Source organism: Acanthochromis polyacanthus, chromosome 21 (assembly GCF_021347895.1).
Source record: "Acanthochromis polyacanthus isolate Apoly-LR-REF ecotype Palm Island chromosome 21, KAUST_Apoly_ChrSc, whole genome shotgun sequence".
In the NCBI taxonomy this organism is placed as follows: domain Eukaryota; kingdom Metazoa; phylum Chordata; class Actinopteri; family Pomacentridae; genus Acanthochromis; species Acanthochromis polyacanthus.
The window spans coordinates 24,805,698-24,818,933 of record NC_067133.1 but is presented as its reverse complement, the minus strand read 5'-3'; the positions used below and the strand labels follow the sequence as shown (position 1 = coordinate 24,818,933).

Below are 13,236 nucleotides of genomic sequence, written 5' to 3'. Positions count from 1 at the left end.
TGTTTTAGGTTAATGTATCCCTGGCAGCTTTTTTGCATGCTTATAACAACATACAACAGACACACACTGTACTGTGCCTTCGGATGGATGAATGCTGGATGTGATATAAACCCCATGTCACTGTGTTTTCTGAGCATGTCTACATTACACAGTTTAATTGTTGCTGTTGTATTTTTTAATTATAGCGAACACACGCTGTTTGTGGTTGATTTTTTTTTACCATTTGTTTGATACTCTAACAATTAATACGCCAGCGTGTAGTGACGACTAGCGTTTCAGCTGCAGTCAGTGCACTTGCAGCAGAACATACCACAACAAACGCATGTAGAAACTATTCATATCATATCTCGTAGAAACACAACCACCTGTAGCATATATTTAAATTTAATATATACATGAAGTGTTAATGATTTCTAAGATATATTTTTTCATGACATAAACAGAAGAGTAGAATTTTATACGCCTTGTTTGTTTGTTTCGAGCACTCCCCGTGTCCACACAAATGGATGCGTCCGAGATGGTTGGTCACGTGACTTTTTCCGTTTCGCCATTTTCCTCCTCTACACCGGTGTTTCCACTGGCAGCTAAGTTGTCGCCCCCCTCTCCGTGTTTTAACCTGCCCATAGGTGACGGTGGGATAGGAGAGACCCTGAAGAGAAGATAGTCCGCTCCGTAGCTGTATCGCCCCGAGACAAAAGCGAGAATGTCCGCCGAGAGCCCCGAGTACTCGCCTTTCTTCGCTGTGATGGGTGCCTCTGCGGCCATGGTCTTCAGCGGTAACTACACCAGCTTCTCCATCTCACAGCTCACCCTTCAGTGTCACCGTTAGCTTAGCTGGGCTGAGAATTCGGTGTTAGAGACGGAAAACGTGCGGCCTGTCGCGATAGAGAATCCGTGTCTGTGGTCGCTGTGGTCGGTCACGGTTCACACACCTGTCAGGGATGCGAGAGAGAGGAGAGGGAGAGGCGGGGGGGAGGTTTCCGCCGACATCAAGCTGCTGACCGCCAGCTCCGCGGTGAGCTAGCTGCCTCCCTCGGTGTGATCCAGGTTAGGTTAGATCAGATCAGCCTGGAACGATGTTTTCTGGAAGCTGCTGATGCTGCTGCTGGTTGGTGACGCAGACCATCACCGGGGTGGCAGCTGCTCCGGTCAGGCCATTTGTAATCTGTCATGATGAAGGGAAGGCCAGGTCTTAGTGAATTACAGGGAAAAACACGATTCCTTCAGGGGTGTGGGTACAGCAGGTTTCTCATTGGTTTTAATCAGCTGCACAGGAGTGGCAGTACTGAGGCCTACACATCATGAGGACATTAAGGAGGAATTCATCCATCCATTCATTCATTCATTCATGTCCAACACCACCCATCACAGAGGAAATAAACTCCACTAAAGCTCTTGATGGGAGAAATTTTGAGAAAGTTAAGCCAATGAACTGCTGTTAACATAAATTAAGATTCACAAATCCTACTGTTTCTGTCATGAGGAAATCATTGATGATGATTTCACTGTGAGACAAGCTTGGCTTTTTATTTTGCTTAGTTTTAAGATGATGAATCTACAAATACACTTATCCAACTTTCTTCTATGCAAAGCCATGAAGTATTTTAGTATTAGTGGTTTTAAACTGACACTGACAGAGACGTGTTTTTTATGCGGATTAGTGACATTCTGTCCATCACCTAATTGGATCAGCGCATCCATAATTAAAGTTCAAAGACTTACTGACACTTATGTATTGGAGTGTGTGTGTGTGTGTGTGTGTGTGTGTGTGTGTGTGTGTGTGTGTGTCTGATCTTTTAAGTCATGGTTACCCTTTCACAAACTATTTAATTCCCCTTCCTTATATTTTCCGATGTACTGGTTCCATCTCAGTTTAAATAAGAATACAACAACACCTTGATACAGCAGTATAATTTCAGATTTACTGCTGTGAATCAGATGATGATATCCTCAGTAAAGTCTCGAGGTACAGTTGCATGAAGCACTGGTATAACTTTAAAGAAATTGGAGCTAATTTTTAAAAAAATACACTCAAGGCTGCTCAATCAAGCATTTAATAGTTGACATCTGTGAAGCTGCAGAGACAGAGAAATGTCCAACACTATTTATTATCAAAGGTATGTGAATATACCACCAGCGCAGATTCACTCTATAATGTTTCAGATCTTTAACTTTACGCAAATACAAACTGCAAAAAATACCCTTCCCTCACGGATTACAAAGACAAGAGGAGCTTTGAGTAAAGCAGAAAAATTGTTGGACAAGACGCTGGGTTGCATAGTTCTTTGTAAAAACTGTTTTTAGCCTCAGTACGCGGCCCCCAAATGTGACAGCACGGCCGGCCAAGTGAGAAGTGTCGAAAGCGCTGTTACTGTGTGATTTGTTTATTCGTTCACTCCAGCTAGTCGTCATTGCAAATAGATAAAATCCTGCTCACTGCTTGTGTCCAGTCGCATACAGTGATCAGTAATCGGTCACTCATGATCTGTGCTCTCCAGGAAAAGAAGAATTGCACTGAACACTGTGGAGTAAAAGTGTAGATGTGAGATGAATAATGTGATCTCCACTGCTCAATGCCACAACCTTTTCCTTCTTTTGATCGGATTAGTTTGACAACAAAACTGATCTCTTCCTCAACAGAAGAAAAGAATGTTTTTTGTCGCTCAAGCACACTTTTTAGTCCTTGTGTGTTGAAAACTCCCCCAAAATACATTAATTTAAAATATACGGACTTGCGCTTTTTTTTTTAGCTACAGTGACATCCAACACAATGCTGTCACTATAAACAACCTAATCAACAACCCTCTAATAGTTTCCATATCAGCTCAGCATTGCAATCTTCAGTCTTTAAATGTCTGGCGTTTAAAACATTTTAATTAAAGACATGCAGTCGTACATGTCTGACCAAGAGGCAAATAGAAAATCTTTTCTAATCTAGACAGTACATTTCACTATTGTAGCTTCTACGCAAACCTGATAAACTGGTAACTTTTTTGGTCAGGGATGTGCAGTGTTTATTACAATGTACGCAGACCAGACACTGATGAACCATGAGGTGAAAGCAAAGCAGAGCAGTGCAGAACACTGCAGTAGAAGCTCCAATCCGTGTCATTAGTCATAAAAATAGTCATATATCAAAGTATTGAAGTGGGCAGTGTTATCTTTGCTTCACGGTGCAACCATTTGTCATTTTAGTTTCATATTTCGGAGGTGGTTTCAGTGGAAAACAGTTGTGATTTGCAAATGTCTTTTTTTTTTTTTTTTTTTAAGTATGAATGTGACATATTCATTGCTGCACAAAAGGCAATTGAACGTCTTGTCTTTTAGCCCTATATCTGACCTCTGTGTCATATTTGACTATTTTTAATGAACTTGCTGAATTGAGATCCATCTTAATCCATCTGCTGTCGGGTTTCAGTTAGTAATGATCATTTGTGAAGCACTGATTCACTCTGAAACGAACGGCTGAATTAACAGGAACTCTCATCTCTCAGCATTAGGAGCAGCCTATGGGACGGCAAAGAGCGGCACAGGCATCGCTGCCATGTCTGTGATGCGGCCAGAGCTCATCATGAAGTCCATCATCCCTGTGGTCATGGCTGGTATCATCGCCATCTACGGGCTGGTGGTGGCTGTGCTGATAGCAAACAACATCTCAGAGAAAGTCACCCTTTACAAGTAAGACTGACTCATTTTTTCATGTGTTGTTTCTGCTCAAGTTAATTGGGAAACATGGCAGACATATTTTATATGTTCTTATCATATCTGTACCCTTGGGTTACAACCTATACATAACTCCCCAGTTAACTTAGCTTGTAAACACAATACTCAAAACAAAATTATTATGTTAAAAATCAATTCGTTTTTGACCACTAAAAATTCCACTTAATGACTTTAAGTGCAGTAATTGCTGTACTTCTAGCTTCATTTTAAATCTCTGCCAAGTCTTGAGAAAAACATCTGGCTCCTCATTTTACTGAATGTTTGACTTTCCTCTTCACGGTACATTTGCGACATCCGGCTCTTCAGTGTTTTGCTGGGCAGGCCTTAAACAGTCTACCCATCGTAACTTGTTTCCTGAAAATGACCGACTACAGTTTTAAAAGGTTGCTGAGGCTCAGTAATACTGTGTCTGTGGGATGAATTACCAAAATAATCTTACACGACTGCATTCAGACATCGAGCGTTTCCGGTCTCTTTCTCAAGTGTTTCCAACGTAAACAGAGAAGTGCGTCATGATGCATTTGAATGCAGTCTGGAATGGTTTTAAGTGTCCTTTTACATCATTTGAACATACATCATTCAAAAGTTTGGGGTCACCCAGGCGATTTCATGTTTTCCATGAAAACTCACTTTTATTCATGTACTAACACATGCGCAAGGGTTTTGTCATCATCAATGAGCCTTTCAACACCATTAGCTAACACAATGTAGCATCAGAACACAGGAGTGATGGTTGCTGGAAATGTTCCTCTGTTTTCTTATGTAAATATTCAATTAAAAATCAGCCGTTTCCAGCTAGAATAGTCATTTAAAACATTAACAATGTCTGGACTGTATTTCTAATTAATTTAATGTTACCTTCGTCAAAAAAACCTGCTTTCATTTCAACAATAAGGACATTTCTAAGTGAGCCCAAACTTTTGAACGATAGTGTTTATTAGAAAAACAAAATGTGTTTTTTTTATTCTTAGAGAGGTTTTTTTGTGTGTGTCATTTTTGTATGTGTGTGAATTAAAGGCATTATGGAGGATGTTTTTGTTGTTTAATTTGTCTGATTCACATAAAATAAATATACTGACCTTTAGTGGACTTAAATGTATGGTTTCTAAAACAATAAAAAAAAATAAAAAAAAATAACTGTGGACATAGCAGGACCTGAAAAACATCAGCCAATCAATGCGCTCGGACCAAGGCGTTTGCTTTGCTCCCTTTCCTGTCAATCAAAAATCTTCCGGCTCAGGCCTAGTTACGTAGATTACGTACGCCTTGGACTTACGTGTTTTGTGTATGTGTTGCTTTGGTATAGCTTCATAGTTAGCTGGCGACTTGTTTTGCTCATCTTTTTTTACATAATGGCAGATAAAGATCCAGGGGGACCCAGCCGTAAAAGAAAGTCTTTTTTTTTTGAGGTCAGAGAAAATAAAAGACAACTGGATCGCGAGAATGCAAAAACAAAAGTGATTATTGGCGAGTCATTTGGGCGATGGCGTTAGCTCAAGCAACAAATGGACCTAAAGACAGATGCCTTGGTTGCTAAATTCCTTCTGGACAGGTAAAATGTATTATTGTATTATACTGCGGCTGTAGGCAACTTCACGAGTCCTACGCAAGTTTCTGGAGGGGGGCGTTTCTTGGTAAATGTTAAGAGGGGGGAGGTTAGAGGGGGTGAGGGAGAGGTTGCATGTGCGCATGCGCATGCTACGTTAAAGTCGTAGGAAATTAAATCTCCTCTAATGCCTTTAAACACATACTTAATGCATACAATTTAATGACTAACCCAGCACATACTACTGTTTTTCGATCAGAATGAGCAGATTTATGTTGTGACTTGGACCTGTGGTGAAACATGGAGCCCACTTTATTTGTATTTTTACATTAGGAGGTAGGGGGAGACCCTTGACACATGACATGAGTCAGATTAGCTCCTTCAGCCTTTAGTCATATCACTAAATATATTTCATAGTGGGGTGATATCGATTATGGATAGGGTTCATCAGCCTTTAAGAATGTGTGCGTAGACTCTGTTCAAGATAATAAATCAGAAATATGCCCAGAAAGGGCAGACAGACAAAATACAGAGATTTTTATATAGAAAATGATGGTTTTTGCATATTAGAATAGATAACTAACAGAACTATATATTTTAAGCTCAGTTTTGTTTATTTTTCTTTGTGTTAAATGTTCCGGAGGAAGTCATTAAGCAGGAGACAGCATGCATTAAGGCCAGCTGATTATCAGATCTGATATTCAGCTTTTCCTTTTGCAGTTATCCAATGTCTTTCTTGGTTACATGTCATGAGTAGCCGTGTATCAGCACCAAAGAACAAATGTTGAAAAGTGTATTTTAACTAAACTCTTGTAAGACATGAATAAATACATGTTGGAGTTTTTGTTATCCAATTTTTTAAAACCAAAATTTACATTTTTACTGCAAACATATTGTGTAGTGTTTACCTTTGAATATCAGTCTGCTTGGTTACTGATAATTCCTTCAAAAACTGTTGGTCATCTTCTACTAAACAGACAAATCTATTCTTTATTGTTCTCACTATTTAAAAGCTACGCTTGTTTCTGTTGTATATTATGAGAATGTAGACAATAAGGAACCTTTAGTGAAGTTCTGACTGTCATTAGGGACATTACATGGACTTGCTTTTCAGTAGACTGCCTCTTTAACCCTTAAGTGGTCAAAAATGACCTGGTGAGGTTGTTTTCTTTCATTATCTTTGTAATGAAAACATTTTATCATTTAATAATCCAGCTATTCCTCAAAAAACAAGTTTTCATATCCTTTCAGTTAAATTTTTAAATTCCCTTTTACACTTTTAAAGAAATGTAATATTTTTATTACTACCCCACCCTCTTTATCACTGATATTATCATGTAAGAGTTGATGCATTGCACAAACTTGGAGGGACTGAGACCAGTAAGAGTTAGAGGAAGAGTGGAAATATGGCAACAAAATGGACGCTGACATTCTTCTGTTGCTGTTCTGTCTTTTTCAGTGATCAAAATGTGGCAAAATCTATTATAAAGTGAAAAATAAGCATATTTCAAACATGAAATCATTCTTGTGTGGACAAAAATATAATACAAACAATAATACAGATGATTATTCTTTACCAAAATGGCATGAAAACACACTTCTTCTGATACGGGTCAGTTTTGATCCTCTCGTGGAAGAGTGTAGGGTCCAATCATTCATGCATCTAAGGATTAAGCAACACACCACCTTAAACACTTACCTTCTGTTTCAAAGACTCCCAATGTACTGCTTCCACAATAAAGTGAAATAAACTACTGCTAAGTTGTTGGTGACACCAATTCTGATCTGTGCACTGGCATAACTGCAAATTCTAAATCTTAATGCACAATTTAACAAAACAACGTGGAGAGATTATTGAGCGACTCCTTCTCCTCCTCATCAACAGGAGTTTCCTGCATCTTGGTGCTGGTCTGAGTGTGGGCCTGAGCGGGCTGGCGGCTGGGTTCGCCATTGGCATCGTCGGGGACGCTGGTGTGAGAGGCACTGCTCAGCAGCCCCGGCTTTTCGTGGGCATGATCCTGATCCTCATCTTCGCTGAGGTCCTGGGTCTTTACGGCCTTATCGTGGCCCTCATCCTATCTACAAAATAAGTGTCTCCATCAAACACCATCTCATCCATTCCACATCAAAGCAGCAAGAACAAATAGGAGATTTTCACCTACTTCCATTACACTCCGTGGGTCTGACAGGATGGGATGGCGACAGAAACAAGTTGGCGGTCAACTTCGACAGCTCAGTCCTCAGTAGATGTGATCTATCCGTATTGTTTAAAGCCATCCAGTTGTGTCAGGTCCTGTGCGTACAGAACGGGCATGAAGATGTACTGTTTGTTGTGGGATGATGTGTGGACAGTCTGCCTGATTTATTGTCTGATCTTAAACTGTACAGTGATCCAGAGTCCCTCCACCCCAGTAAATGTAGTAACCAGTCTGTGCTGTGAGTGTGAGTATCAACGTTTACCCCTCTGCCCATTCCCCTCCTTGGACTTCTGTTTTCTGTTGGTGGTTTTTATTGTCATTCTCTGTTTTGAGACTACTGAAAAATTGTGCACACTAGTATTTTATTTTTTCATGTTCTTTTTCGGGGACCATTTTTGAAGCACTTTTTTTTTTTCACCATTTATGGAAAGCTATGAAGATTTTGAAACTGTCTAAATGGAATACTATTTATTGAATACCCTATATACATAAAATATATAAATTATCTGTGTATAGTTAGATTAATTGCACTGTGGGTAATTGTTCTAAGTGCTTGGAATTCCTCTGGATGTAGTGTGATTATTAATGGAGGATGTCCACATGTTCACATGGAGTTGACAGTGTGTGTGCGTGTGTGTGAAAGTGTGAGTGTAAAATGCGTGTGAAAGTGTATTTATGTTTAATATGACATTCTCAAACACTAGTATTGTTTACCTGTAGTGCTGCTGTCTTTTATTTATTTATTTATTTTTGTTTAAGGTGAGAGCTCACTGTTCAGCCATGCCTGTCAGATTTCCAAATAAAACTCAACCTCCTCCAGATTGTCGCTGTCATGTGTGTTTATTTAATATTAATGCAGTACAAATGTAAGGAATTAGAACTTGACGCTAGCCAACATATAGAATTTTTATTTAAACTGCAATGATAAGAAACTGCAATAGGTGGAGCCTTGTTTCAGCTTCCTCCAAGACAGTTAACGGGGTGAGAAATTGGAAAATGGATAATAATGCTGCACAAAATACTTCATATTAATTGGTGGTTCATTGCAAAATTTTAACCTTAGAGACTGCAGAGGCTGTGTGATCATTGTTTTAACCCTTTACATAGATTATACCACAGTATATAAAGCACAGTTTGCCCTTATACTGGTTAAAAAGCAGGGATTTTCCTGCAACAAGGCATTTATTTAGGCCTTCCTCCCAAAGAGATTTTTACTGGCTTCAGAAAAAATAATTGTTTATATCTCATTAACTCCATTACTCACCATTTTTAGCAATATTCAGTTCAGTGGTGTGCTTTATCTCTCATAGCTCATTGTTCAAATCAAATCAAAAGCCTTTGTCAGTGGATATATCTGCAACAATTTTTTGAGTGCATGTCCTTCGTGAAGTAACAAAAACATCAATCCATCCATTCACTATACACCGCTTAATCCTCACTAAGGTCGTGGGGGGTGCTGGAGCCTATCCCAGCTGACTCTGGCGAAGGCAAGGGACACCCTGGACAGGTCGCCAGTCTGTCACAGGGCTACGTAAGTATACAGACAAACAATCACACTTACATTCACACCTACAGGCAATTTAGAGTAATCAATTAACCTCAGCATATTTTTGGACTGTGGGAGGAAGCCGGAGTACCTGGAGAAAACCCATGCATGTACAGTGAGAACATGCAAACTCCATGCAGAAAGATACCGGGACGCAAACCAGGGATCTTCTTGTTGCAAGGCGAAAGGGCTAACCACGACTCCACTGTGCAGCCCATGACAAAAACAGATAAAGATAAAAAAAATATATATGTCACAGGCCAAATTAGAATCCAGGCAGAATTAGAATTTTGATTTTGCCTCGGCGAAAACAAAATCCTACCATGGTTGTTGTACGGATTTCAATCTTGATATATCAATAGCCTGTATATTAGAAAGAATAACCCTAACCCTCTAACAGGATTTTGGTATGGAGTATATGAAAAAAAAAAAAACAGAAACTACTTTGACAACATAATTTTTTCCCTGTTTATTTTACCAAGTGTTGAGGACAAAAGTTGACATTACTTCTAAAGTAATTATTTACCTTGTATCTAAAACCAAATTTGAAGGTACATAACTTTATGGAAAACAAATAATTACATTAACAGAGCATATCATATCCAAAACCCTTCAAATTTCAATCTAGCCTAGGCGAAATCAAAATTCTAATTCTGCCTAGGCGGATTTAAAATCTGCCTGGATTTTAATTTTGCCTGTAACACATATATATATATATATATATATATATATATATATATATATATATGTACTATGCAAAACATATATATACATACATATGATTTATTTATTTATTCTATCTCTCTCTCTGTATATATATATATATATATATATATATATATATATATATACACACACACACGTGGACAAAATTGTTGGTACCCCTCAGTTAAAGAAGGAAAAACCCACAATTCTCACTGAAATCACTTGAAACTCACAAAAGTAACAATAAATAAAAATTTATTGAAAATTAAATAATCAAAATCAGCCATCACTTTTGAATTGTTGATTAACATAATTATTTTAAAAAACAAACTAATGAAATAGGGATGGACAAAAATGATGGTACCCATAACTTAATATTTTGTTGCACAACCTTTTGAGGCAATCACTGCAATTAAACGATTTCTGTATTTGTCAATGAGCGTTCTGCAGCTGTCAACAGGTATTTTGGCCCACTCCTCATGAGCAAACAGCTCCAGTTGTCTCAGGTTTGATGGGTGTCTTCTCCAAATGGCATGTTTCAGCTCCTTCCACATATGTTCAATGGGATTCAGATGTGGGCTCATAGAAGGCCACTTTAGAATAGTCCAACGCTTTTCTCTCAGCCATTCTTGGGTGTTTTTGGCTGTGTGTTTTGGATCGTTGTCCTGTTGGAAGACCCATGACCTGCGACTGAGACCAAGCTTTCTGACACTAGGCAGCACATTTCTCTCCAGAATGCCTTGATAGGCTTCAGATTTCATCGTACCTTGCACACTTTCAAGACACCCTGTGCCAGATGCAGCAAAGCAGCCCCAAAACATTACTGAGCCTCCTCCATGTTTCACCGTAGGGACAGTGTTCTTTTCTTCGTATGCTTGGTTTTTGAGTCTATGAACATAGAGTTGATGTGCCTTACCAAAAAGCTCTAGTTTGGTCTCATCTGTCCAAAGGACATTCTCCCAGAAGCTTTGTGGCTTGTCAACATGCATTTTTGCAAATTCCAGTCTGGCTTTTTTATGAGTTTTTTTCAGCAGTGGTGTCCTCCTTGGTCGTCTCCCATGAAGTCCACTTTGGCTCAAACAACGACGAATGGTGCGATCTGACACTGATGTACCTTGGCCTTGGAGTTCACCTTTAATTTCTTTGGAGGTTGCTCTGGGCTCTTTGGATACAATTCCAACGATCCGTCTCTTCAATTTGTCATCAATTTTCCTCTTGCGGCCACGTCCAGGGAGGTTGGCTACTGTCCCGTGGGTCTTGAACTTCTGAATAATATGAGCCACTGTTGTCACAGGAACTTCAAGCTGTTTAGAGATGGTCTTATAGCCTTTACCTTTAAGATGTTTGTCTATAATTTTTTTCGGATGTCCTGGGACAATTCTCTCCTTCGCTTTCTGTTGTCCATGTTCAGTGTGGTACACACCTTTTCCCCAAACAGCAGGGTGACTACTTGTCTCCCTTTAAATAGGCAGACTGACTGATTATGAGTTTGGAAACACCTGTGATGTCAATTAAATGACACACCTGAGTTAATCATGTCACTCTGGTCAAATAGTTTTCAATCTTTTATAGAGGTACCATCATTTTTGTCCAGGCCTGTTTCATTAGTTTGTTTTTTTAAATAATTATGTTAATCAACAATTCAAAAGTAATGGCTGTTTTTGATTATTTAATTTTCAATAAATTTTTATTTATTGTTACTTTTGTGAGTTTCAAGTGATTTCAGTGAGAATTGTGGGTTTTTCCTTCTTTAACTGAGGGGTACCAACAATTTTGTCCACGTGTGTATATGAAAATAAATAGATAAATAACATATAAAGAAACATCAATGATGTTAACTCAATCACTCGTTTTTCATTTAAAAAAATGCAAATTAAAACTTTTAAAATGTACATTGGAAAGACCTACACTACTGTTCAAAAGTTTGGGGGCGTTTAGAAATGTCCTTATTTTTGAAAGAAAAGCAGTTTTTTTTCAATGAAGATAACATTAAACTAATCACAAATACATTCTAGACATTGTTAATGTGGTAAATGGCTATTCTAGCTGGAAACGGCTGATTTTTAATTGAATATTTACATAAGAAAACAGAGGAACATTTCCAGCAACCATCACTCCTGTGTTCTAATGCTACATTGTGTTAGCTAATGGTGTTGAAAGGCTCATTGATGATTAGAAAACCCTTGTGCACTTATGTTAGCACATGAATAAAAGTGTTTTCATGGAACGTAGTGTCTACAGATACGGACCCGTACCCGTAGCCTGTGGCCTTCGGATTCGGCACTTTACCTTATCATAAATATTAATGAGACGGACATGAATATTAATGAGCCGGCTGATGAACGCGCTTTGTGATTGGCTGGTAATCCGACGGACATAAATATTAATGAGCCGGCTTGGTAATCCGAGTGATGAAGGCGCTTCCGTGATTCGAGGTGAATCTGCGTGCCGAGCCTGTCATGTCAGTCATCTGCTGTTCTCTTTTCTATCATGCATAATGTCTTATAAATATCATTATCTGACTTTTTCACGGACAGCGATTTGGGGGTTGAAATCGGCACTACTATTAAAAATAGCAAAACTTTTTATTCACGTGACCCTGTTCTAATAAAGCACAAACAGCAAACAAAACAAATGGCGGAACTAACAGCCAGCAAACTACAAGTATTTTTTTTACCTTCAAAAGTAGCGACAGACTATTACATATTAACAACCTAAACAAAACCCTGACGTATTTTCTACGTCTGGCAACACAGACACTGCACGTCAGTCACTTTAATGTTAGCGGACTCTGTTGAATGGCTAATTTACATCACCACAAACAAATCTCACAATATCACAGTAAATCGAGTTTGTGTTTTTTTTAAATTCATGCCGAATTAAAGAGCTGCTCCTCACCATTCACGAGTGTTTGTTTCATATTCGACATCCTTAACTTTATCTTGTAAATTAGCGTCCGAAATTAAATGGGAACATTTGCAATGGAGTTCGTCAGCCGCTTCCACCACTGAACGCGGTAAACTAATTAATAGGAACTGGACTTCAAACAATTTAGACACGGCGTCTAAAAGCGTAAAAACTGCAATGTCTAAAGTGTGAGAGGAGACGGTGTATTTTTGGTTAAATTATACAATGTTCGCCGTCAAAGTCATTCATATAAACTGCCTGTAATGTGCAGCAAATAGTAGTTAACCGGCGCCAGCTCTTCAGTGACCTTAACGGGTCCGTACCTCTAGTACAGATGCTACAGGTACGGGTCCGTTCCTCATCACATGAGAGAGAGAGAAACACCTGCTTCACTATATCTAGCAATGAAACTACACCAGCAAAGTGGTAGTAGATATCTGGTGGAGACCATGCATAAAAGAGGAATGTGTGTGTCATATGACTGCTTGAAAACATTTAGCATCAATATAGCGAATTCAGCGATCAGTCACTGGGAGCAGATTGGTGTTGTTGTCCCTCCTCAGGCATTCAAGGGTGTCTTTACCAATGGTGGTTTTGATAACACTGACCAC

General features: G+C 38.9%; 1 protein-coding gene and 1 long non-coding RNA gene across 2 annotated transcripts in view; one reads left to right on the top strand and one right to left on the bottom strand.

The window, feature by feature from the left end:
• LOC127531599 (uncharacterized) overlaps positions 1–11,357 on the bottom strand; it is a 184,302-nt gene extending 172,945 nt beyond the window's left edge. Inside the window, exon 1 of the long non-coding RNA XR_007938735.1 lies at positions 10,403–11,357. This is a non-coding gene — a long non-coding RNA (uncharacterized LOC127531599). The remainder of the gene's footprint in view (positions 1–10,402) is intronic.
• On the top strand, positions 527–8,288 carry atp6v0ca (ATPase H+ transporting V0 subunit ca). Its single transcript, XM_022221770.2, has 3 exons — positions 527–776; positions 3,495–3,678; positions 7,155–8,288. The coding sequence occupies exons 1-3, from the start codon at positions 704–706 to the stop codon at positions 7,357–7,359; spliced, it is 462 nt and encodes a 153-aa protein (XP_022077462.1). The 5' UTR covers positions 527–703; the 3' UTR covers positions 7,360–8,288.
• Positions 11,358–13,236: the final 1,879 nt, after the last annotated feature.